This window comes from Rhinolophus hipposideros (assembly GCF_964194185.1).
Source record: "Rhinolophus hipposideros genome assembly, chromosome: X".
Classification (NCBI taxonomy): Eukaryota; Metazoa; Chordata; class Mammalia; order Chiroptera; family Rhinolophidae; genus Rhinolophus; species Rhinolophus hipposideros.
This window is the reverse complement of record NC_138046.1, coordinates 122,208,291-122,235,001: the sequence shown is the minus strand read 5'-3', so window position 1 is coordinate 122,235,001 and position 26,711 is coordinate 122,208,291. Positions and strand designations below refer to the sequence as shown.

Here is a 26,711-nt window from a genome sequence, read left to right as displayed (position 1 = left end):
AATTGACTGAATTGAAAAGTATTCTGGAATTGCGTATATATATATATATATATATATATATATATATATATATATATATATATATATTTTTAAGAGGAGCTGCTGATATATAATAAAGGAATATGAGGAGAACCAAATTTGGCTGCAAAATAACAAGTCTGAAGTCAAATTTATCCAAGGATTTTGTAATTCACAGCTTCAGAAGTATGTATATCCATCTACATATGTGCACATGGACATTTTTATTTTGGGGTTTCTTTTCTTAAAAGATACGGATGTTTTAAAATAAGATGTGGATGCTCAATAATAGCTCCTGTTTGCAAGTGCTCCCTGTATGGTGAAGCGTAATGGTAAGGGTTTTCTATGTGTGATCTTCTCAGTTACCCCTCCTAAGAGTGCCGGGAGGTAGATGTTAACCACTGCTCTCTCCCGACATTCAAAAGAAGCAGAGGAAGTCTTACTGGCAGTGGACAGTGCCTTACAATGCTCGCAGGTGTTTAAAGATGTGCTCCGGTTAATGGAGAATGAGGCAGGCTTCTGTTCCCTCGTGGAACAGACTAGCAGCTCAGCCTTGCAGTCAGCAGCGGGCCCCGGGCCCAGCTTCAGGCTGCTTGCTTTTCCCTAAGGGTGCGGGCGCTCTCGTTTCAGCCTGTCTGCCAGCACCCTGACGGTGTCCTCGGGGAGCAGCCGCGGGTCCCTGGCCTCCAGCCGGGGCTCGCTCGCCTCCAGCCGGGGTTCCTTGAGCTCCGTCAGCTTCACCGACATCTACGGCCTGCCCCAGTACGACAAACCCGACGCCGAGTGCAGCCAGCTTCTGCGCTTTGATCTGATTCCCTTTGAGTCCCTGGCACGAGATGCCCCCTTCGCAGACCCTCCGGGCCCCACAGGCTTCCACAAGCAGAGGCGCTCCCTGGATACTCCCCAGTCCCTAGCGTCCCTGTCCTCCCGCTCCTCCCTGTCCTCCCTGTCTCCCCCGAGCTCACCCTTGGACACACCCTTCCTCCCTGCCTCTCGCGACTCGCCCTTGGCCCCGTTGGGAGACAGTTTGGAGGTGCCAGGCCTGGGTGCCCCAGACAGACTGCGGGCTCAGGCCTCTGCCCTGGGGGATGAAGACTTGCCGGGCACGGCATCCTTTCAGCCGCACATGTTCCCCGTGGGCAGGGAAGGGCCTCGCGAGCGAGGACCCCAGGCGGCTGCCGCGCCCACGGGCACAAGTAAGTACTGACAAATCCTGTGAGCTTTCCTGGTCCGGTGCCATTGCACTGAATCCAGCTGGCTCTTCAGTTACATCGCCAGCTTTGAATTTCGGGCTGTTGCTAGGAAGAGGAAGAGCTCTGGCCTGCTTGTCATGTGGGTGCTTCCGGTCTGTGTCCTAGAAAGGTCATTGAAATTGGCAAAGGAGTCTTTCCCAGGTATCTGGCTTGTTTTCCGGATGTGCTTAATTGTTGAAAAAGAGGGGAGGAACTGCAGAGCCTTCCACATTCAAAGGCTAACAGACAGGTGCTAGGGTCTCAGGAAACTCTCCAGGGCGTGTCCAGACGGAACATTCTGTGTGCGCTGCCTCAGACTAGCACAGGGACCAGTGTCTGCTGTAGCCCAGCGGAAATCTCTACTTCCTTTGTCCCCAGGACTTATCTCTTCATCCTTTGTCCTTGTAGTTTACGAGGACATAATTCTATCAAAAGTGTAAGTGAAAATAATTGGCAGAATTTCAAAAGACATGCCAGTAAGCACCAGTAATTTCTACCGGATCCGTTTCTCTGGTCTTCAAACCAAGAAACATGTAACCATGGGGAACTTCATCTACCCGGCCGGTGCTAATTCAGCCTGTAGCCCACGTGGAAAACCAAACTGCTATTCTGGAGAATATCCCAGCTGATGGCTTGTGCACAAAGCAGGGCCTGGCTTCAACCCTTCTCTTGACCCCAAGTGCTTTTTTGAGGCAACCTCCAGCAACTTGAACTTTCTCAGGCTTGAAAGAGGATGGAGAACAAGTCCTCCCATTCCTGAAGTTCGGCCCATTTTATTGTATTTGCACAGCAAAACTGCTTGAGACATTCCATTAGGAGAGCACTAGGTAATTTGTATAGCATAGTGGATTTCAACCGGGGATGTTTTGCCCCCTGGGAGACACTTGGCAATGTCGGGAGACATTTTTGGTGGTCACACTGAGGGGGTTGGTGGGGAGGTGCTACTGGCATCTCGTGGGTGGTGACCACCGTTGCTGCTGAACGCCCTGCAGTGCACAGGACAGCCCCACCATAGAATGATCCAGCCAAAAAGTCAGTGGTGCTGAGGGTGAGAAATCCTGGGCATGTACTGTTGAGTAATTTAGCAGCAAAGGGTAGAAAGAAAACGTAAATATAAAAGCAGTGTGGTGGAGTGGAGATGGCTTTGGACTAGCAGCTTAGGGACCCGGATTCTGTTCCCTGCCCTGTTGATTTGCTAGCTGAGTGACCTTGAAAGCATCCCTGGATGTGGCTGGAGTCTTAGCTTCCCTGCCCTTGAAGAAGGTGATCTTTATGGGCTCTTCCATTCACCACCATTCTGTTACCCGTGAATTTTTTTTTTTTTTGAGTGCACCTTGTTACCAGGACTGGTGTTTTATTAGCTCAGCTCAAATTTTTTTTATATATTACCATGCTGGTTATTACAGATACAAAATAATAGTCTCTGTGAACACTTACATGTTTAACCAGAGGTCCGTCATGTTAGAGGCAGCCCTGGGGCTTTTTGGCATCTCTGTCATGTTGGTGTCTTACCTTCTGTGTTTGCAAACACACCTTTCATAACCCCAGATAACGTGTTTCTGCAATTCACATATACAGGTGACCTTCATTTGCTTTGTTCTTCTTTATAATCACAAGTTCAGGGCTCCATGTTTACTCCCTTCATAAACAAGGAAATACAAAATAAGGACCGAATTGCACATCTGTTGTTGCTTAAGCTTACTTTCTCAGTGCCCCCGCCCCCATGCCAACTTCTCTTTAAAGGTTGAGATACAAGACTCAGTCTCATTATGCAGAAAATCCACACAAGGCCCAAGGACCCTTTTAGGCCAAGGGAAAGACAGGGTGGGAACAAGAGTTGACATAATTTCTGATCCTTAATTCTTCATTTTTCCTTGCCACTTTGTGGCCGACATTATAATGCTTCAGACTTCTTGGACTGAGAGGTAATTTGCATATGCTGCTGTCAGATACTGCCACCTGGTGGTGCGTTCGTGTATAACATTGTCATATGACCTGGGTCCTTAACAAAAGAGAAATAATTGATTCAGTGAATGGGTCCTGGTGGGTGCTGGCAGAGCGCTGGGCTGGGTAACCAGCTTCAGGCATGAGCACAGGGTGACTCCTTGCTTCCCTTGATGCTTGTGGGAATGCCTGAGCCCAGAGTCGCTGTAGCTGGTGAGGATCTTAGCACTCATTATGTTCCCCAGCCCTTCATTTGTGATGCCCAAGGTCACATAGTTTCCTCTGACTTTCCATTCCAGTCCTGCTAGGAACTGTACAGGCTAAGTTTGACCTCAGGCAAGTTTTCCTTAGATAACATTTTAGTAAGATAAAATTCAAAGTTGTCCAAACCTACAGGGCAAGCCCTAGGAATAATTTCTTCCGCTGTGTTTTAAATCAGTCTTGAGGGGACAGGAGGGAGTACAGGGGAGTTGGGCAATGGGACTCTAATCTTTAACATTTTTCACATTTTTACTGTAGTTTTATCTTCTCTGGATTTTAAAAGTCAAATGTATCATCACTTTGAAATCCTTTCCAATTTTCATTTCCCAATGGCATTTGCTAATCTAAATCTATGAAAATCTTGACAATCTATGAAAATATTGTTTTTATTATAGTCATTCTCTGTTTAAAATTGTTGGCTTAAATTCTGCAGTGTTTTTCACTTTGTGCTTTCTTTTTTTATCTTTTCTCATGCGGCATGACAGAAACACTCACTGTAAGTGACCTTGGACTACTCCTTCACCTTGTTGGTCAGGCTGTGGTACATCTTTGTGGAATGAACCAGTGTATTTAGGATGGTTGGGGTGTGGCCAAGGAGGGCATATCTCACAGCTGTACTTGAATGTGGTTCAACAATTACCGTGATTATTATTTCAGTATTAATATTCATCCTGCCTACTACAGTTGTGTAAGAACTTTTCTAAAAGCTTGAAGTGTTTATTCTTCTATATATTTATTCCCCAGACTCTTAATGGCTTTTATTATTTTAATATGTCAGCTGGCACCTTGGCCTACGGTGTGATTTTCATTGTACTTTCCTCCTTTTTGCCAAGTAGTGTTTTTGTCCTCAGGTGTCAATGTCTGTCTGTCTGTCTGTGTTGAATGATGAAAAGGTCAGAGATTTTAAAAATGAATGTGTGGAAGGTGGTTGGTTCCTGACTTTGGCATTGCCCTCCACGGTTGTCTCGTTGCCTTGAAGCCTGAAAGCCAGTGGCTGGGGTGTGGAGCGTGGGGTCTGCTGTGTGTTTTTGCTCACCCAGGGCAACTGCCGACGGTACTGCCGTTCATCAGCTCTGCCTCCAGTGGCTCTGTGAGCCTGGGCTCACGGAGGATGAATTCCTTCATTTCCTTTCTCTCTTCATCGGCCTTCCTTGCAGTGAGAGAGAAACTTTGTCAGAGTCGCAGCATCAGGTTACCTGGAAGTACTGAGGAGTGTGCATGGTGCTACTTCCTTAAAGGAACGGAAGGCCATGTCTAGGAGCCCTGCGAGTGTCAGTGCTGGGGAGGGAAGTGGCGCTTTCATTTGCTGGGGATCCGTGCAGCACACTGAGGGGTTCTGTGATGAGAAGTCTGAGCGTGTGCCTCCGGCCACCCCAGAATGGCAGCGGCTTCTGACCTTCAGCGGAGGCGAAGGCGGTAGCCTCCAGGCCTGGCCCTGAGTCCTATTTCGTGTTGTTTCATGTGTTTGGACATGATTGGTATGTGAATCATAATTTGCTGGAAAAGAGAGATGGTCAGCGGTGGACGTGCCCTGTCCCTGAATTTGGGGATGTATAGATTTTCAATTTCTAGAGCTTAGATGGCCGAAGGAAAGCACAAAAAAGACGGACGACCTGGGTTATTCACAGGAGGCGTCCCGACGTGAGAGGCAGCCTCGGCCGGAGCTGCGTGTTTTAGTCCCATACTCTAAGCTTTCTAGAAGGTGTCGAGGCTCCCGTGTGCATACTCACACGTACATAGAAAGACGATGTACCTGTTTTCATTGGTTTTATTAAAGGGAACTCGTTGCTTTGAGGGAAGGAGTCGGAAGGGTTGATGACATGCTAAAAGGAAAGCTGTCAGTGATTATCTTTGGCTTCTTCGTTAAAACACGTAGGAGACAGAAATCAGCTGCCTGGTAATGGTAGCTTGCTAACCCCTGGAAAGCAATTCTGGAACAAATCTGGGCTGCTGAGGAGGATGGTGCAATTAGATAGACAGATGGCTCAAGGAGGAGTTCTCAAGGGCGGAGTCTAGGCTCAATGGTGTCCTCTGACTTACGTAAAAGTCACTGCATTTTGTTAGAGTTTATTTGGATAATTTAAAAAAAAAATCTGCCTTCTGATTATAAAACACTAGTATATGTTTATTGTATAAAATATGGAAAGTACCAAACAGCATAATGAAGGAAATGAAAAAGACCTCTACCTCCCCACTTGGAGAGCACAGCTGCTGTCTGATTTGGGGTAACATTTCTTTCCCAGTCGTTTGAGTATGGCAGTCTCTCAAAGTGCGATGCGAAGGGGTTCCCCACCATCATCTTATGTTCTGTGATTTCATTTAGGAGGTGAAAAGAGATTTATGACAGTTTAAGGAACTTTGAAAGAAGCAGCCAGGAGTCTATTTCCTCAACTTTTCAATATGAAACAGAGTTGAGTGCAATGTGTTTAAACGTCCGCACCAAGGTCCCTGGCTTCCGGTGCTGTCTCCCGCTGACCCCGGTGTGTCTCTTATTTGTAGCAGTGACTCTTCGAGAAGACAGTGCCAAGAGGTTGGAGAGGAGAGCGCGCCGCGTCTCGAAGTGCCTGTCGGATTATTCGCTAGCGAGCGATAGCGGGGTATTTGAACCTCCCGCCAAAAGGTTAGAAGCGGATCTTACGATGTCCTTCTCCCCAAGCAGCCTTCCCCCAGTGTTACGGGGAAGCGCAGAAGGTACCCACACCGACATGTCTAGATGCTGAAACTCGCTGTGTACCCACGGGTAGGATCTTTTCCTGGCTTCTCTCCACTTGGGCGGCTGGGCCTCAGCAACCTGCAAGGAAAATTCCTCTGGCTGGTGTGTGGCGTTCGGATGCTGGCCCTCGTTCCAGGCTCTAGAACAACTTCTCTCTCTGGCCCTGGTTGGTTTAAGGCTTAAGCCCTCCAGTAGAGCTGGAAAAGGAGACTCCTTGTAGGAGAGAGACCTGCTTTTCTAGAAAGGACGTTCGTTAGAAAGGCATTTCCTCCCTTTCCCCCTCCCAGGCTCCCTTAGCTAGAGGACTTGCTTTGCAATGACAGAGCACCTTTTGGGATCTTTGATGTCACTGTTTCATCTCACATTACAGACTGTTTCAAAGTTCATTTTTGAATATCATATTGGGTTTCGAAAGGTATACCAAGTTATTTTCTAAGAGCAGGACGGCTTATAGGAGGGACCCAGTGAGCTGTGGCATGGACCCAGGGACCTTCTGTGACCATTCATTCACTTCACGAACTTATTTACTTATGTCGCAATTTAATAAAGCTCTTCTCAGTCCGAAACCGCCTACCATGAGAGAGCTTGGCAAAACCTGCGGTCATCGGTTGACCGTGGAGTAACCCGGTGACTTTCTGGTTGTGCTCAGGAGTGAAGAGGCTGACGAGTCTGCCCACGGAGACACGTGTGCTGTGGAAGGGCCCCAGATCCACGTTGGATTTTGGTGAGTACAGGAGAGTCCTTGGGGCCCAGCCAGTGACTCAGCTCCACATGCAGGCCGGGCGGGCTGGAGGGACCCATGTGATCCGGGGTCTGCTCCCTGGCCTGGATGCCCGGAGCCCACTGCAGCCGTCCCAAGAGAGGGGACAGAGGTGGCGGCAAGGATGGGAAAGAGCAGCTGCACCCGTCCTACAACACTGAGAGTCACTGCTGGGAACTGTCCCCTCATGGAGGGGGCTTCAGGGCCATCACGCAGGGGCACCAAAAGTGAGGTGGGCCTCTTGGGGAAGGCATCACACGTTTCTGCGCGGAGTTGGTTCTGCTGTCCAGAGTGAGCAGCCAGCTGGTTTGCAACACGCAGCTTCCTGGTTTCTAGTTAGTTTCAGTCAAGGCGGTAACTCACAGTGGTCAGGCTAGCGAGGCAGGGTGTGTGCGTCCCACTGTTTTTCTTTTGGTTGCTCCTGTCATTCCAGTCGACTGTGTCTCAGTGTTGGCACAAGTGACATTTGGGACCGGATTGTTCTTTGTTTTGGGGGCTATGCTGTGCACTGTAGGATGTGAGGCAGCGTCTCTGGTGTCCACCCACGGGATGCCGGTAGCACCCCTGCCCCCCAGTCATGACTGTAGAAAATGTCTCCGGACATGCACATGTGCCACCGCGGGGACCGTGCAGTCTGTGAAGGTGCATTTTCCTTTCCAGGCACGACAGTGCCAGCGAATGTCTCCTCGTGAACGTGCTCCAACTGAAGAACTTTGCCAGGCTGGTCGTGAAGGACGACTGCAAAATGTAAGCTCCCATGCTGGCGACTGTCTCCGGCCTCCTGCACACCGCTCCACTCTCTGGCCGGCTCTGCTTGGCAGTCTGGGGTGGGGAAATGACTGTTTTGGAACCTGAACGTACAATAAAACCAGGGAGTGTCTGTCTGAAATAGAAAGGACTGTAAGATTTTTTTAAGAAGTCTGCTTTATTATTTGACGCAGACGATTAATGGAACCGGGCTCGTTATGTGCTGCGGTGATGCTGAGAAAGTGCCACGTACCCGTCATTGACCGCGTTTGGGCTTCAAAAGTCCATCCTGGTCACGGGGCTGGGTGGTGACGAAGTGGCATCCGCTCTGATCCGAAGAGGTGCTTGGGATCAGGGGTCCTTGTCTGAGGCAAGAAGGAAATCTAAGTTGTTACCAGTGGGGAGGCACTACCTCTGTGAGCTCCACAGTTCGGGGTGGGTGCCCGAAAGAGGGCCCTAGTTACCCAGGTGGGCGAGCACCCCTGTAATGGTGCTTTCAGGCCCGAGGGCACCCTTTCCTCCATGAGTCTTCATGAGCTGGTCTTCGAAAGGCCTTGGAAGCAGCCAGAGATGAAGTAGCTGAGGGCTTCCCCTGGGAGTTTGCTCGCCCCCTGATGGACTTGGCGTATTTACCAGAGCTTGAGCGAGCTCTCCTGTGGCCGACCTCTGTGCTGGGCAGAGGGCAGCACAGCCAGCCTGAGAGGTGAGGCAGGACTTGAAGAGAGAGCCAAGGGGCCTTGGGGAGACCAGTACAGCTATCTTCCCCAGGTGATGGGACAGTGGGACCTCTGTTTGACCCCCGTCAAGTCCTAACTGCTGCCTTTGAAGTCTGTCTCTTTGTCGGTGGGTTTTTCCCCTCATCTCCAGGGACACGTAACTTCCTGGGGCTTATTCATCATTGAGAAAAGGACTTTCTCCAGAAGACTTTACAGTTCGGCCCATGGGCATCCAAAGAGGGGAACATATGTGCATATATGTACGCGTGTTCGGGTGTGTTGCCGTGCCAATCTGTCACTAGCCTTACTGTGTCTGCTGCTTCCTCCCCTCTCTGCCTCCAGACACATCCGAGTCTATTTGCCACCGCTGGACTCCGGCACGCCAGACACTTACTGCTCCAAGGCTGTGGAATTCCAGGCCCCGCTGGTATTTAATGACGTTTTCAGAATCCCTGTGCATTCAAGCGTGCTGACGTTGAAGTCCCTTCAATTATATGTGTGTTCAGTGAACCCGCAGCTGCAGGAGGAACTGCTGGTATGACGGGTGCACGCATGACAGCCCCCCCTCCCTCCTCCCTCCCTCCCCACACACACTTCCTTTCTTCTCCCCTTCCCTGCCTCTGACCTTCCTTTCTTTGTGTTTCCATCAGCCTTGCTTTGTCTCTCTCCCTCCCTCCTCTGCCTTTCTTTCTTTGTCCTTCTTTGTCCCTCCTTCTTTTGTCATTCTCTTTCTTTCTGTCTTCTTTTGTTTGTCTTTCTGCTTTTCACTCTGCTTTTTTTGTCTCTGTCTCTCTCCCTCCTTCTCTCTCACTCTCTCTCTCTCTCCCTCCCTCCCTCCCTCCCTCCCTCCCTCTCCCCTTCCCCTCCATTTTCCTGTGGTGTGTTGCTTAGAAATTGTTGCATTAAGTTTAGGTCTCTGTAACCTAGAGTACAGAAAGGGATAATAAAACCAGTTGTCTTGCTACATGTTTTGTCCCTTAAATATATCAAGTAATACTTGCAAAACTCCTATGCTACAGCTTCTAAATTTTCTCCATTTTCAGTGGACGGAACTAAGTAAGGTTGACAAATTTGGCAAATAAAAATACTGGATGGTCATTAAATTTGAATTTCAAATAAACTATGGATACTTTGTAGTATGAGTATGTCCCGTGCAATATTTGGGACATACTTATACTTTTTAAAAGCCCATTGTTTATTTCAAATCCAGATTTACCAGGATGCCCTATATTTTATCTGGCAACCCTGGAAGCAGGTGAGTCAGCAGTTTGTCTGTAGAACCGGAGCCATCCACTGGCTGGCCAGCACTTGGAAGCCAGGCTGGTTTCTTTCCAGGGTTGGAATTTTGCCCCCTTTCCCGCCCCCTCAGCAGCAGATCTGAGATTTCAGAGTTCAGCTAGGCCACTCTAATTTCAAAAATTCCTGGGATCATCAGCAGCTCATCAAGTGGCAGACCCTGAGCCCGACTTGCCAATCCAGGTTGTCCGTTCTCTGTCGCTGTTCCCCTTCTAGCACTTTCTGATTGGGCTGAACAAACAGCGGAAGAGTTGCCCCCATTAGGATCCCCTGTGACCATGTTCATTTTACTGCAATCTTTCGAATAGCAGTGAAACATTTTATGTCCTTTCTGGTGAAGATTGAAGGGTGACCTTGATGTTTTACACTCCTGTGTTTGTTAGGGTAACCTCACTCAGTGCCTGTGCTTTCTTTCTTTCTTTTTTTTTTTAACAGGGCATAGCTCAAATTAACTTGGCTGACTGTGATGGTCCAAGTGAAATGCAGCTGCGCTGGTACTCGGTCCAGGTGTTCACCAGCCCGGAGCCACCCAGGGCGAGGGAGAGGGAGCGGGCCGGGGAAAGCGTCACCCGGGACCCCGCGCACACTGCCGCCGCCGCCGCCGCCGCCGCCGCTGCCGCCGCCGCCGCCGCCACCACCACCACCACTGCCTGGAAGACGGTGCGTATGCCTGGCCTGCGGGGCAGCTCGCTCCTGCTTTCCTGGTTTTTACTGGGCGAGGTCATGTCTAGGAAGCATCTGTGTAGGCTTAGTCTTAGAACATGGTGGTGAAGGAGCAGTTTCAAGGGAACTAGTTACCACGGAACGTGCGTGGCCATTCATGGGAGTGTTTGTGATCGCGAATGGCACCCTGGTTGTTTTTAAATTTGAGCCCTCAGAGATACATGGAAAGGCCGAGTTCTTGTCTCGCTGCTGACAATGGGCTACATCTCTTCCCACTGAAGAGCCGCTGAGAACTGCCACCAGCCTGGAGGAAGGGAGCGCCCTGCTTTGCCTCCCAAAGCTGTCAGTCGGAGCTGGTTTTCAGAAATGTCCCTCTCCTCTCACAGGACTCTGTGACGGTGCTGCTGGCTAGAACCACAGCCCAGCTGCAGGCAGTCGAGAGAGAGCTGGCCGAGGAGCGGGTGAAGCTGGAGTACACAGAGGAGGAGATCCTGGAGATGGAGCGGAAGGAAGAGCAGGCCGAGGCTGTGTCTGAGCGGTAAGGCTCCGGGAACGGCCAGGAGATGGCACCAGTCTCATTGGGGGGAGGCAGCCACTTAGTCAGCCCTGGCTCTCTGGCAGGAGCTGCATCTTTGGGTGCAAGTTGCTTTCCTCACTCACACCTCTTAGAATGTGCTGGGCGACTCTTCAGAGAAGTCAGGATCTTCCCAGGGAATTGAACGCCGATCTGGATGAGGGCACCATTCTGACCTCTGTCCCCTGCTGTCCGAGCAGGCTTTTCACCTTCTTCTGTTCCGGAATTTCTCTTAAAGAGGGGGACTCCTGAATGGCTCCCCTCTGCCCAGATCGAATACGATAAGGTCCCTTTAAGGTTTTTTTTTTTAACAGCTTTATCGACATATAATCTACCTGCTATATAATTCACCCATTTAAAGTGGACAATTTGGGGGTTTTTAGTATAGTCACAGAGTTGTGCCACCATCACCACAATCAGTTTTCGTCATGCCAGAAAGAAATCCCATCTCCATTAGCAGTCACCCCCATTCCTCCTGCCCTCAGCCCCTGGCGACCACTAATCTCATCGCTGTCTCTACGGATTCGCCTAGTCTGGGCGAATTTCATCTAAATGGGACCATGTGATGTGCCTTTCCGTTTGACCTGAAGCAGCCTGTTGGGAAACCCTTAACTGGTTACAGCCCCGCGTGTCCGAGAGAAATAATTCAGATGGCCAGCACCTTGAATGAGCTGGTTTCCATCTCACCCTTTCCGGAGGCATGTTCAAATTGCTTTACGTTTTTCCGTAAAGAGCTTCGTATTTCCAGAGCTCCCTGCTTCTTCCTGTAGCCCTCCCTAAATTCATTTGGGAAAGGAATTTCTTTTAGGGTGCGGAAGTACGTGGCCGAGGGGGAAGGCATTGTACCGGGGGCCTGGCACAAGGCTGGGAGGGGTTCAGGGAGGCAGTTCAGGATTCTGGCATCTTCAGCGGGTACAACAGGCTGATGAAGCCAGAGACTCTTACTGAAAGGCCTTGTAGCATTGCCTTCCCTAGAAGACATAAGCGCATTTGTATTGTATGAGGAGAGCAACTGTCTTTAAACGAATCATTGGAAGCAAATAGTGGGCTTCTCTGCTACTGTGCTCTGAATGCAGCAGTGAACTCGTCCCTTTGGGTGAGCATTTTGTGGGCCTTTGCAATGTCTGCCTCTAGGAGTTGGCAGGCTGACTCGGTGGACAGTGGCTGTAGCAGCTGTGCCCAGACCAGCCCCCCGCATCCAGAGCCCTGTTGTGTCGGTGTTGACTCCATCCATGGACACCCGTTTGCTGGCCAGGCAGATCCTTACAGCCCTGAGAAAGTTCGGCCCCCGCCTGCGAAGGTAAGTAGAAAAGGTCCAGGGATTTGGGGAGCCCCCTGACGCGTTGCTGCACAGCAGGCGGAGAGCATGTGGGGCATACATCCTTCAGGTGAAACAGGAGGAAACAAGCGCAGGAGATGGGGTGAAGGAAACTGCCGCTGATAGGCTCGTACGCAGGAGGAGAACGACGTGGCGTACCCACACACACCCCGGTGGCAGTGGCTGTGGGAAGGTGTGGTAGGAAACACGGTGCTGTGGGAGTAGGGGGCGACAGGGAAGGCGGTGTTTTCCTGAGAACCGGAGAAAGCAGTGACTGGCTGAAGACCTAGAAAGGACTTCACAGGGGCACAGCAGGGACCCTAGAAATGGTTGCCAATTTTAAATTAAAAAGAAAGAACAACTACAACTAAAAGGGTCGATTTTTATTCCTTTCACATGCCATCTGGTGAGGATGCAGTCCCATCTTCAGGTTAGACGCTTGTAGTTCCTTTCCTCCCTTTGTGACTTCCAGAACAGCGAGGTGTCCTTTTGCCCCTTCTGTTCACCTGACCTAGTTATGTCCGTCAGCGTATCTCAGGGAGGGGAGCTTTCAGGTCTGCAGTGACAAACGTCTAAAGAATCCAGTGCAGTTGGAAGACAGTGTGTCAGTGCTCTGTTGGAACTTTGTTCCCAAACTGTTCAGCTCATCAGAATGTTTTATCACCATGGCCCCTGACCTCACCCCGAACATAAGTGCTGAGAGCAGTGGAATCCGGCCCCTGGCAGCTTCCCAGGCTGCCTACCACGCATGCGGCACCTCAGGAGGAGATGGCCGGGGCAAGGCTGCCAGTCATTGCTGCTGCTTGACTTTCTAAGACCCTTGAAAGCACTGGCCCAGAGCACGAGGAGTGGTCGTGGGAGGCCTCGTTTAGTGTGTCTCACTCCCCCAAGTCTTCATTTTGAAATCCTTCAAACCTACAGAAAAGTTGCTAGAATAACACAATGAATACCATGTAGCCCTCACCTAGACTCCTCGACGGTTGGTTCTTCACCACGTTTGCATTCTCTCTTTCTGTGTGTATGTGCTAGGCGTTGCAGAGGCAACAACGAAGAAAACAAATGGGAAGTCCTGCCCTTAGGGGACAGGCAGGCAACAGACAGGTAAACCAGTAAAATACAGCAGTGTTTAAGACTGTCAGAGGTGCCACTGGAGCATGAGATGGTAGGGAAGTGGGCTTTGCATCTTGAGAAACACTTACCATTTTAGAAGGGATTTGCATTTAGAAATATAAAGTTGCATTTATATTTTAGAAAGATTAGGATTGTAAAATGGTGCTGCCTCTATGGAAAACGGCATGGTGCTTCCTCAAAAAATTAAAAATAGAACTGCCATATGATCCAGTTATTCCATTATTGGGTATTTATCCAAAAGAATCGAAAGCAGGTCTCGAAGAGATATTTGCACACTTATGTTCACAGTAGCCAAGAGGTAGAAGCAATTCAAATGTTCATCAATGAATGGAATGGACAAAGAAAATGTGGTGTATGTGTACAATACAACATTAGCCTTAGAAAGGAAGGAAATCATGTCACATACTACAAATGGATGAATCTTGAAGACATTGTGCTAAGTGAAATCAGCCAGCCGCAAAAAGGCGAGTACAGTATGAGTCCCCCTATATGAAGTGCTGGAGTAGTTAAACTCATTGGGACAAGAAGCAGAACGGTGGGTGCCACGGGCTGGGGACGGGGTGGAGGGTTAGCGTTCAGTGGGGACAGTTTCAATTTGGGAAGATGAGAAAGTTCTAGACATCTGTTTCAGCACAATGTGAATATTTTTAACACTACTGAACTGGACACTGAAAAATGGTGAAGATGATACATTTTATGTGTCTTACAATAAAAAACAAGGAAGCCTCATCAAGAAGGCGGTTTTTGAGCAGAGGTCTTAAGGAAGAAGGCCCGGGAGCCTTGCCCAGGGCAGGGGAAGTGCATTCAGGGAGAGGGACCTGCAGGAGCAGGCCTGGGGAAGTGGGGGGCGGGTGAGGCGTGATCGGAGCTGAGCACAGAGAGAGTGAAGGGGCCCACTCAGGACTCGCGCTTTTTCTCTGACACAGTTGGGAAACTGGTGGATGATTTTGAGTCCAGGGGTGACAGGATCTGACTTAAGGATTTTTTGTTGATGTTTCCCTAAAATAATTTTGGGGCGTGAAGTTCACATAAGGTGAAATGAGCCATTGCAAAGTGAACAGTTCAGTGGCATTGTGTATACGTTCAGTGTTGTGCCACCATGCCGTCTGTCTGGTTCCAACACACTACTATCACCCCAACGTAAAACCCTGTGCCCATCAGCAGCCACTCTCCATTCCCCAACCCCCCAGCCTTTGGCAACCGCCAGCCTTCTTTCTGTTTCTATGAATATGTCAATTCTGGATGTTTCGTGTCAGTGGAATCATACAGTGTGTGACCTGTTGTGCCGGGCGTCTTTCACTTGGCCTAATTCATGTTGTGGCGTTTCTCAGGACGTCTCTCCGATTCACAGTTAAGGAGTATTCCCCTGCATGGGTACCCCACATTTCATTTATCCACTCGTTTGTCTGCGGACATGTGCACTGTTTTCACCTTTTGATTATTTGAATAATGCTGCTGTGAACATTCGTGTGCAAATGTTTGTTCTGTTAACAAACGGAAGACTTGAACCTTTGTCCGTTTAAGAAAAGAGTTTTCTACGTGGGCTCAACTGAGAATGCGCCCGAAAACAGAGCACCAAGAAGCCTTGAAGCAGCGTCTGACTTAGGAGGGTGGGGGTGGGCGGTGCGTATGTAGGCAGGAGGGCACAGGAAAATGCAGCTGTGCGTCAGCAGTTTTGCTGCGTTCCGTACATTCAAAGAAGCAGTTTTACATCAGGTGGAGAGAATGTACAGATAAGGTTGAGTCGTCAAGCACCTGGAGTCAGAGAGTCTCAGGAAAAGGTCTGGAAGCAATTATTTTGAAATCGTTATCAAGATGTAGAAAGAGCAGACACTGCCTTCTGTAATCAGTTCTCTTTGTCAGAGAGTGTACGTGACCAGCCCCACAGAGGCCTCGGTGAGGAATTCACTGTGTCCTCTTGGTTATTGATTAAGTTGGACCAGCCTCGACATGTTTTCCTCTCATTCGTGAACACCTATCTTCCGGTCGTTTGGGTGTACACTGATGAGAGCAATTGCTGGGCCTCGCTTCCGTTTTACCAGGATCCTGGTTGCTGTGTTGAGAGGAGATTGAAGTGGGTAGGGGGAGACGGGTTACAATCCTGCTGTACTAACTGGGCACAAGATGACGGAGACCCCAGTGGAGGGCTGGTCACAAGTGGTCGAAACATGCATAATCTTGAATATAGAGCCAACAGGGTTTGATCCCGGACCAGATACAGGGTGTGTGAAAGAGAACAGAGTCCCAGATGACCCGAAGACTTATTTTTTTGCATGAAAAATGGAAAGCAGAGATCCTTGTCAGAGGAGGAGGTGTTGGGGGCGAATATCCGAAATTCAGTTTGGGATGTGTTAAGTGTGAATGGCAGTTAGAACTCCAAGTGGAGATGGCAAGGAGATGATTGTTCATGTAAAGTTTATTGCTCGTGTTCCAGAAAAAGTCAGGCTAACCAGTGAATTCCTATCTAGGTTGATAAGGAAACTAACACAGAAGACCTCTTTCCAGAAGAAGTGGCGAGTTTTCCGAAGGAGCGGCCAGGCCGCAGGGCCCGCGGGGCGCCTTTCGCCCGAAGCAGCACCATCGTCCGTTCACAGACTTTCTCGCCTGGGGCTCGAAGCCAGTACGTTTGCAGAGTAAGTGGCCATTCCTTTGCCAACTGTGTAGAAGTTTTCTTTTCCCCCCATTCATTGTGTTTGATTTGTTAAACTATTTCTGCTGAAAGACATATATGTTCTCACAAATAGTACCAATAAATAAACAGCATGCTTCTGTGGATATGAAATCGATGTTGGTTTCATCTCCCCTAACTGGATTTCTTCCGGATTCTAATACATTTCCCACCCAGCTTTCCAGGGTTATCTGCGCACCGACTCGTGGTCAGGAAGCAGAGTGACTCATTCCTACACCAGCCTCAGGAATAACAAGTCGAATTGGGACTATGCTGAGTGGGGTTGAGATCTGCAAGTCGGGTTGCTGAGTCCTGAAGTGCAGCTGTGCCGGAGGGTCTCAGGGAGGGCAGCAGCCAGAGGGTTCTGACTCCCCAACATGTAAATTCACACCCCACGGGTGATGGCAGGAGATGCTGGGTGGTTCTCCATCTTGGCTGCAGCTTGCAATCCTGTCACGTTGTGGGAGTTCCCAAAATGCTGGTGTGTAGGACCCCCTCACACACACACACACACACACACACACACACACACACACACACACACGACTACCACCAAGGGTCTTCATTGGTCACAGTGGGGCCGGGACATCAGAGTGTTGGGGTGCTCCCAGGTGGTTCTCATGTGCACACAGGGCTGAGAACCCTGAGATAGGTGGAGCGGGAAACGCAGCCTGCTGTGGACCTTGAAGACAGGACAGCGTGTTGGAGGTTGGCAGACAGTGCCGGTGTGACAGTGACAGCATGGACTAGGAGAGAAAAGGGATTTTTAAGGATAAATTGTCTTGACACAGTGGCCTGGAGGGGCCATTGCATTACGGAGAACTTTGACCCTTCCTGCTCCTCTGCATTGGGCTTGAAGAAAGCCCATTCCTTTGAAGGGGCTGCGAAGGAGCTGGCTCCATTAGGGCAAAGCCAAGGTCAGATCGTATAAGAGAGAAGACCCTCAGACCCATCAGGAAACATTGGGCGTGTATCTCAGGGGATCCCAGGCCTACACGCCGGTTCAGTAATTTGCTAGGCCTCCCAGAATTCAGAGAAGCCATTATACTTGCGATTGTGGTTTATTAGAGTGGCAGGACACAGACTGCAGTCAGCAGGAGGCGGAGGAGACTTACGAGCTGTGTGCACAGCGCGAGCTTCCAGTTGGCCTCTCCAGTCGGGCTGTGCACACAGCTCGTGAGTCTCCTAGTAGATGGGTGGGAGCACGTGGGGAGTACTGCACTCCGGGGCAGCTCCCCTGAGCCTTGGTGTCCAGGGCGGCTGTGGGGGTGCTCATGTAGGATTGTCGATTGTCTGACGGCTGGTCTGAATGTCCAGCCCACTCCCCCCCCCCCACAGGGCAAGCTGATAGCCAGAGGCCCCCACCATAAATCACATTGTCAGCAGAGACTCCATAACCTGGCTCAAGGTCCCCAGGTAAACAGAGACACCTAGGCGGTTCACCTAGGCCCTACAGGTCACCTCACAGGAGCTGGGCAAGGACCCAAGGTCAATCCTGTCCTGCACAGAGTGACCGGCAGGGCTCGGGCCCTAGGTGGCCCCGGCTCCCCATCTGCCGTGTCTGCGAGACCTGCTGCTCTTTCCACAGAAGTGAGGTGTCTGGGTCACGGCTGCCCTGGGTAGCACTGGGTCCAGCCGGGCACTCCTGTCCCATCAGGCTTTACCCTGTGGGACTGATGCGTAACCGAGCTGCTGGAAGTACTAGATTGAAGGCCATCCTCACGTCCCGTCGTTATTCTAGACTCTTGCTGAACGCAGGGAGCGGAGTCAAGCCTGCTTATGAGCAGGGTTGGGTGGTAGAGGAGGAAATCCTTTACTTCCCCAGAGAAAGACTTCCAATTCCTGTGCTGTGTTCTGCGCCCAGCCTAAAAGCATGCATTAGCTGGCCATGCTTTCAGAGGCCTCTTTGTTTTCGTATGTTTGTAATGATCGGGCGGCATGTGAGCTGTGGTGCCATGGCCCTGCCTCAGTATTTGGGGTTAATTGGCGTGGAAAATAAGTCCAGGAAGGCAAGGACTTTGGCTTTCACACAGATACATGTTGGTTCTGAAGCGAGCACCCGCCACCAAATGAAATACCTAATGTCTTGGCTCCCATAAAGAAGGCGTTATTTATTTTTCTTTTTAAAAGCAGACCTTTTCCCTTGACGGGCAGAGCGGGCGTTAGTGATGTTGGCTTGTCCCACTACCAGGAACGAGCCTCGTTTTTGGAAAGCCATTTTTTTTCCCAGCTCCTGCCAAAGCCAGAAATGCAGCACATGAGAACGATGAAAAGTGAAAAGCGCTGAGGACAGTGTTGGCTTTCATGAACGTCACACATCATATCAAGTCACATTGATGGGACAGAAATTTTGTTGACTCAATTAGCCTGGAAAGTTCCTATGGTTCGGTTGATGGACATGAAGGAGGGCTGGGGTGGGGGGTTGGTTTGCTTATTTGGTTTGTTTTTGTCTTTCATTTTACTTAAAACTTTTGTGTAGGTTTTGTGTTTACTGAAACCAGAAGTCTTGATAAAAGCACTAAAAGTCATAAGTACATTTGTGTATCTGTGAGGAGAAACGAAATGATTCCATTGAGAATACACAGAGAGAAGGAATATCGAATTTCTGAGAAAGTGTTTCTGAACCTCATTCTTTTTCATGCAGCTTTATCGTAGTGACAGTGACAGCTCAACGCTGCCCCGGAAGTCCCCCTTTGTCCGAAATACTTTGGAAAGACGTACCCTTCGATATAAGCAGGTGTGTACTACGGAATCTGTACTTACCCTGGGTGTTATTTTTACAAACCTTAAAAATGGTAATCTTTCAGGTAATATTAATTCAAAGGTAATATACGTATGTCCTTGTTTACTTAGATATAATTTTTTAAAACATATATAAATATTGGCAAAATATTACCAATATTTCTTAATTTCCTAAGGCAGTATCATGATTTAAGATAATTCATGATCTTCACACTTTTAAATGTAATAAATGAATAAACAACCACCCGTTCTATATAAGAGATTCTTTTTTGATAGGGAAGTATGCATAGTTTAGCAAATTTGAGTTTTTCAACATAGAGCAAGCATTCTTCTACATAGGAGTTTTCTGCGGTTTTCATCTCCTTTACCCACCAAGTGTTTTCTCCACATCACGCCGCTTTACAAAGTTTTGCTGCTTTCAGTTTGTAAGCTACTACTCCCCTGTCTTTTCCGGGCAATGATTCTTTTAATGAAATAAAAAAAAAATCCCTGATTTCCACGTGGCAATTGTATTTAGAGTAGACTCTGACTGAGAATGATAAGAAATAATTAATACATAATTCAGCTACAAAAGTCTTTCGCAGCAGCAACACAGCACTGGTGACATTTTGGACTGGATCATTCTTCGCTGTGGGGCCACCCTGTACACCGGAGGGCGTCGAGCTGCACCCCTGGGCTCCACCCACTAGATGTCAGTGGCATGCCCTTTCCCCAGTTGTGACAACCAGAAATGTCTCCGTACATTGCCAAGTGTCCCCTGGGGGGCCAAGTCACCCCTGGTTGAGAGCCACCGAGCTCTGCTATGAATTTAGCAGTGTTTTTAAATGAATTTGTGTTTATTAAGTCATGTCATATATTTGCGTTAAAATTCTGTGTATGTGCAAAGTGGTGTTGGTGCGTGTAAAATGCGTACGGTTATTCAGTCCACTGAACAATGCTGATATGCTCATGGCTTTGATTTTGTTGCCGTAACTGCCATTCCTAGGGTTGTTTTCCATTGGACAGGAAGTACTGCTCTCTACTCCACGAACAAAATTCTCATCTTAGGATTTTTCTTAAACACGTTTGCTTACTTGAGGCGTATATGGGGAGGAAAGTCTCACGGCTTACGTGTGTGTGCATGCATGCATGGATGTATGATGGTTTTTTTAAACAAAAAGCACTCATGTGGTTTATGACGTGCTTTTCCCCCTTACATAGTAGATTATTAAGATTTTTCCATGTCACTGTAGTTTGTGAACTTCTTACAATGGCTGCATTTTTCACTGGCCTTGTAATTTATTGAATCAGTTTCCTCTTGTTATATATTTGGAATATTTTCTGTCATGAACCTTAATTCAATCACTTTTGCACATCATCGGTTGTTCCTTTCAAATGCAAGTCAAAATGAAATTTCAGAACCAAAGAAAATGCACATTTTTTTGGCTTTTGATATATATTGTCAAATAGCACTTCAGAAGGATTATGCCCATTTTTGATCCCACCAACCCCATATGAGAGGGTCTGTCTTTTCACACTTTTACAAATACATAGGTCATTATTAAAGAAAACCGTTTGTTGCCATAATTTGATATTGAACTGGAGATTTAAATTAACTTCGCCCAAATCTATGTTTGTTTGGTTTTTTAACATCGGGCCACGTGTAGAGAAATGCCTCTCTAATAACTGTGCTTCACCTGTCTTCTTTAATTGTGGAAGAAGCTTCTAGAAGGCCTGGGCTTGCTGGCCGCGTGGTGCCCGCGTGCCTGGTGAGCGTGTGTGTGCTCATGGCTGTTGTGTCCTGCAGTCCTGTAGGTCATCCCTGGCCGAGCTCATGGCCCGCACCTCCCTGGACCTGGAGCTGGACCTCCAGGCGTCGAGAACGCGGCAGAGGCAGCTGAACGAGGAGATCGGCACCCTTCGCGAGCTGAGGCAGCGATTAGAGGATGCCCAGCTCCGAGGCCAGACCGACCTCCCACACTGGGTGCTGAGGGACGAGAGATTCCGGAGTCTGCTGAAGGAAGCAGAGAGGCAGGTAGGAGGCTCAGGGGCTGGTCGCAGTCACTGCCCTTTGCTCCAGTGCCACCTGGGTTCTGAAGTAAGTGTCTCAGATGATAAAACTATAGTTTAAACCATCCAAGCACTCATTGCTGTAAGGAGCCAGGTTTCTCCTTCCGTGAGCCACTGGGCGGCTGGTGTTTGGGTGGCACCAACACACAGCTCCAGGCTTTGCAGGAGCTGCACAGGGGCTGGAGGGTGGGATCCCTGGGCCCTCTGCCGGCACCCCCACTCATGCTTCGTGGTGGGGTTTTCTGGGTCTGCTGTCCGCGAGGCATGACCCCAGTGGCCCTGAATGGCTCCTACAAAGATTCCCTGGGCACAGTGGGTGGGTAGGCCTTTCTCCCCCCTGAATCCTCAGAGCTGAGCATGGCTTCATTGATTCTTCCTTGAAAACCAGAAGTAACAATGTCTTGTTCATCCAATGTTGCTGTTCCAGACAAGACAGACCAAACTTGACTTCCATCAAGAACAGGCAGCTGAGAAGATGCTGAAGAAGGCTTCCAAAGGGGTCTGCCAGCTGCGCGGGCAGAACCACAAAGAGCCCATCCAAGTGCAGACCTTCAGGTGGGGAGAAACACATGCCTCGGTTTCCTGCTTGTTTTTACTGTCAGACCTTTGTCATTATAAAAACTTCACTCTTGAAAAAAACCTACAGGAAGTGGAGAACAAAAGGGAAATCCCCACTGCTATTAGCATTTTGGTTCTCTTCTGATCTTTTTTTTCTAGACACTATTTTTTTTCATACTACTTGTAATCATAATGTGGGTTCAATTTTGCGTTTAGCTTTTTAAAAATTAAAATATTACGTGTTGCCATATAATCCATTATCTTTGATGGCTGTAATGTCTCATCTAATAGATGTCTTTTACCTAAATATTTTATAGCTTTCTTTTCAAATGTTTGCTGTTATAAACAACACAGTAATTGACATATATATACATCTATGGCTCACCTTGGCGTTTTTAGTTACCTTTTGTTTGAAGCATAACATACATACAGGAAAAGGTGCAGATCATACGTGTGACATAGTTTAGTGATTTGTCACAAACTCTGTGGCAAGAATCAAACATTATCAACAATCCTCAGACTTCCCACACCAGAGGAACCACTGTCTTGAATTTGAATAGCATAGATTAGTTGTCCCTGTTTTTGTTTTTTTATATGAAGGGAATTATACAGTTATGTTATTTTGTGTCTGAGTTTTTAAAAAATTGAGGTAAAATTGACAGAGCATAAAATGAAGCATTTTAAAGTGAACGATCCAGTGGCGTTTAGTACAGTCACAATGCTGTGCAACCACCCCGTCTAGTTCCGAAACATTTTATCACCCCAAAAGGAAACTCCCTGCCCCTTAATTACTCACTCCCCATTCCCCCCCTCCCTGGCAACCACTGATCTGCTGTCCATTCTGGACATTTCAGATAAATGGAGTCACACAGTGTGTAGTCTTCTGTCGCTTGACATAATGTTTTTGAGGTTCATGCACATTGTAGCACGTGTCAAAACCTCATTCCTTTTTATGGCTGAATAATAGCTGCCTGACTTTCAGCCTTAATTTTTTTATATCCTGAGTTTTTACATCCCCATCATAAAAGAACATAAAATACTACAAATATCTTCCTTCAGTTATGATTTAGAACATGTTCATTTGCGTAGTTTTTTTCATTTATCAATAAAGCAAATATTTACTGAGCAGCGGCTATATACCAGGCACTGTTCTAGGCCCCGGGGACAAACCTTTGCCCTCATGGGGCTTTGTAACTTCCATTAAAATTTAGATAATCTATATGCAAACAGATTTCTTGTTGGGGATTTAAATTTGATTATCACTGATGCTGAGAGCCTCCTGCCAGCTTTCGTGGCGTTTCCATCAGCCTCTAACCTGTAATTCTTTCCAATCCCAGGGAGAAGATAGCATTTTTTACAAGACCAAGGATTAACATACCTCCTCTGCCCGCCGACGATGTTTGATGTAGTGCTTTGTACACATGAAGTATTTATCTGCCTGTGTTATTTTCATGAAGTTCTTAGACTAGCTAAATTTGTCTTTAAAATATTTGTGCAAAGCTATTAATATACACATTTTGTAAAAAAAATCAAACACATATCTATACATATATATTTTATAATAGTGACGGCAACAGGGCTTGGTTTTTCCTTGTTGTGAAATTGACATCTCTGAAGACAAGTTATTTTATAAAAGATCAACTATCATGTTAAGAATGTACAGTTTTTACGCTGTTTTATTTGACTTAAAGGCTGGAAGACAGAAACGAAGTGAGTTCAGGCAAATTCACTGTATTGTAATTTATTTATAGTACTTTTTTTTCCTTGAAGGAAAATACTGACTTTAAGATGTATTTTAAGACTGAAATTTTGTTCTTCGGTATTTGTCATGCAGTAGAATGGAGCTTTGGGGCCGGTTTTGTTTTTGACACGGAAATGCAAACACTATGTGCTAAGTTCGTCAGTCACTTGTACCAAGTTTGTCATGTATGCCTTTATCATGCATATTGTCCACTTTCACACTCTGTGTTCTGTTAAGGTCCCCCCAAGGTGGCTCAGTCGTCATTCACGCGTGAGAGCATCACAGAGCTCTGTCTCCCACGTGAACTGCACGCTGAGAGCCCCTCATTTCTGTGTTGTTGCAGCACGCATTGTTCTGTGCTCCCCACGAGACTGAAGCAGGCCACAGAGCCCCTGGCGTCCTAGCTGTGGCCTGCCCGTCCTTAGCGGCTGTCTGCCTACACTGCCCCTGCACCACACCCCGGGCAGCCCCGCCTTTCCAGTCTGCTCCATCTGACCATGACCCGCCAGGAAGGTGGTGCTGGAGCTCCCGTTTCTACTGCTCTGTCATGAAGGAAAGTGAAAGGGAACTAGGAGCACACACTTTTGTGAGTCCGTGAATCCGCTGATGGAGACAGATCAGCAGTTATGACGGTTATGCCGTAGACGTGATAATCTCTGAAGGCGCTTTTAGTGGAGGGAAGCATATGTGGGTAACTGCAATTACCCAGTGAGTCACTTACAGGAGAGTATTTGATTTATTTGATTGAAATCACCCCCCCCCCAATACTGGAGTCTATCCATATTTCTTAAGAAATCATAGAAGTAGTTCATGAAGAAAAATTTTTTATGTAATAAAAATATACCATTATTCTTTTAAAATGCCAAATGATATAAATATTTTGCCTGATACATATTTATTATATATAAAATGCACTCTCCTTGATGAGGCCTTAGAGAACTAAATGAGGTGGTCACACGAAATATGAAAGGAAACAGAATTCTCTCTTGCTAGATTTCCCTGCCCCTCCCTTGGAAATGACCCCCTTTAATCAACGTCTCTTTCTTCTCATTAGTTTGCAGCCTCCCCCTTGTGTAACCTGCTTTCCTTTTTGCATTTATTAAAAATCAATTTTGTAAAAGCATTTCACTGACATGCGACCTGTCACGGGCAATATAATTTGTCAGTGGTGGTAAGACTGAACCTATGCTTTTTCATAGTTGTCATCTCTTGCCCTGTATTGCTGCCTCTAGTCTTGCTTTTTTTTTTTTTTGCCTACCTAATTTCTGTGTGTACGTACCCACAACAGAGGTAAGAGACACACAAAACGTGGCTCCTTGCCAGAACTGCCCTGCGGCAGACAGCATTGCTGGGGAGCTGAGGGCAATGGCAGGCCCTCTCTATGCCCCCAGCTGTTGAAACTTTGACCTCCAACTTAAACTGTCTGCCACTGGACTCGGGTGGGTGGAGGGCAAATCATTGCTGCCTCAGGTGCACAGCTCCCGGGGCATGGGAGAGTCAGTCCCCTGGCCACATGGCCTGGCTGGTGCTTTTCAGCAGCTGCCCCGCGAAGCTCGCTCTCGGCGGGCTGGTAGGTTGAGGCGACTTGTCCGCCAAGCCCTGTTGAGTAGCAATGTGGGGAGAACCCTCTGTAGCTGTGCAGAAAGCCCTCAGGTGAGGGTTTCTAAAAGATCGCACTGCCCAGCACACGCAGCTTTCTGTTTGGAGTGGCTCCCCACCCCAGGGTTTCAAAACATCCCAGCGGAAGCGAAGGTAGCCCCTGCTTTGGTATCCAAGGAGCACTTCTGGTGGCCGCCTTCCTGTGCACTTGCCCCGCCTGCCCACCTGTGTCTGCTTTGGCAGCTGAACGTGACCGCAGTCAGCAAGACAGGAAAAGCCAGATAAATGACGGAGGGACAGGTGATGGCTTCTGTGCTGCTCGCCATCCTTGCCGGAAATGGCACACGGCCAGCGACAGGCTGCGCCCGCTCGGTGGAGGACTCGGGGCACCTAACTGGCTTCTCATTCGTGACTTGATTTTGCAGCTTCTGGCTACTTAAGACTGCCACTCCTGGGAAACACCCCACATGTCAGAAAGTGAAGTCCTGTCGTCTTAGGGGTGTTTTCATCTTCTGTTGACATTTGTCCACGTACCATGCCTTGTGATAAAGGACACTCTGCCATGTTTCGTCAGCAGCCCTAGTGCAGGGACGTCTTTAGGAACAATATGACGGGGAAAAGGGAATTCGGCCTTCGCTTCACCTGATCACTGAATCGTCACCGCTGAAATCAGTAATCTGTTGTGGGAATCAGTTCTAATCATTATTCATCTCTGTTTTGATCACTGTTCTCTCTAATTGTGTCATTCGTATTGTTTGAAAGTATTTCTTCTATAAAATTAAACTAACCTGCCTTAAGAACAGAATGGAAATGTGTGACTTTTTAAAAATTGAATTCCAAAGACTTAAATATCTAAAGATGTGTGCGATGTTTCAACATAAAGATAGAGGTATAAAAATGGTGAACACACACGCAGCCCTCCCTCCCTCTTCAACACGGATCAGTCGTAGTTGATCTTGCTCGTCTACACCTCCAGCTACCTCCCCTTCTGTGTTTTAAAGCAAATCTCATACACCTTCTCAGCTCAGCTATAAATATTTCAGTATGTATTGCTAAACGAGAAAAATAAACACACACAATATCCTTATCACATCTTAATGTTTAATAACTCCTTAATGTTATTAACTATCCAGGGTTCACCTTTCCAGTTGTCTCATGTGTCATTCTTTTTAAAACCGAACAGAATCCAAATATGATCCATTTATTGGGATTTTTTGATGTCTATTTCTTTTTCTTAAACCCTTCACCCATTTCTCCCACCTCTCTACCCCCTGTCTCTGGCAACCACCAATCTGGGTTTTTGGTGACAGCTTCCTTGAGCTAGAATTCACATACCATACAATTTCCAAGGCACTTGGCTAGGTATGGCCATCTCTCCCCCCTGGGGGCGTACCACTGTGCATTCTCATCAGCCGTAGAGAACCACCCTTCCTTTTGTAAAGTAGATACCATTTGGTCACGATACAGACATCTGAATGTGCTTTGGAGTTCGTTTGCTAGTGTTTTAGTTATGACTTTTGGGGGGAAGAATTTTATGGTTTTATTAAAACACAATTTGCACACGAGCTGTCTATTCGTTTTCTTCGCTGTGCAGCCTGGCATTGGGATTGGTGACTCTGATGGCCAGCTGGGCGGCTCTTTCCGCAATGGCTTTGCGGTTCTCTGAGGAGACGTTGTGAGCAATCTCAGCACAGTAAGTTTTGCTGTGCATCAGCGGCCCTTCAAGCTTCTTGACGCTGTGGACCAGGAACTCCTGAAAGCCACTGGGCAGCATGTGCTTTATTTTCTTGTTACTCCCATCACCCATGTTGGGCCTCACGATCTGGCCCTTGAGTCTTTTACGTACCCTGTTGTTGTCAGTGCCTCGGGGTTTCCGCCAGTTATGCTTCATTTTGACGTATCGGTCTGACTGGTGCCGGATAAACTTCTTGGTCCTCTTTTTGGTGATCTTGGGCTTCACGAGGTGTCTGAGGGCAGCCAT

The 26,711-nt window shown here is 48.0% G+C and overlaps 2 protein-coding genes across 2 annotated transcripts in view; one reads left to right on the top strand and one right to left on the bottom strand.

The window, feature by feature from the left end:
• WWC3 (WWC family member 3) overlaps positions 1-25,816 on the top strand; it is a gene marked incomplete at its 5' end in the record, with an annotated part of 103,407 nt that extends 77,591 nt beyond the window's left edge. Inside the window, 13 exons of the mRNA XM_081043489.1 lie at positions 649-1,214; positions 5,955-6,075; positions 6,818-6,892; positions 7,589-7,675; positions 8,734-8,926; positions 10,123-10,347; positions 10,737-10,888; positions 12,059-12,224; positions 15,842-16,006; positions 18,686-18,778; positions 20,570-20,797; positions 21,260-21,387; positions 22,728-25,816. Coding sequence (XP_080899615.1) covers positions 649-1,214; positions 5,955-6,075; positions 6,818-6,892; positions 7,589-7,675; positions 8,734-8,926; positions 10,123-10,347; positions 10,737-10,888; positions 12,059-12,224; positions 15,842-16,006; positions 18,686-18,778; positions 20,570-20,797; positions 21,260-21,387; positions 22,728-22,794 — 2,266 coding nt within the window. The 3' untranslated portion in view covers positions 22,795-25,816. The remainder of the gene's footprint in view (positions 1-648; positions 1,215-5,954; positions 6,076-6,817; positions 6,893-7,588; positions 7,676-8,733; positions 8,927-10,122; positions 10,348-10,736; positions 10,889-12,058; positions 12,225-15,841; positions 16,007-18,685; positions 18,779-20,569; positions 20,798-21,259; positions 21,388-22,727) is intronic.
• A 484-nt stretch (positions 25,817-26,300) lies between these two features.
• Positions 26,301-26,711, bottom strand: LOC308495380 (large ribosomal subunit protein eL32-like; the record flags this gene model as incomplete). The annotated part of the gene is made up of 1 exon (XM_081043488.1): positions 26,301-26,711. One exon carries the CDS (start codon positions 26,709-26,711, stop codon positions 26,301-26,303), a length of 411 nt encoding a protein of 136 aa, XP_080899614.1.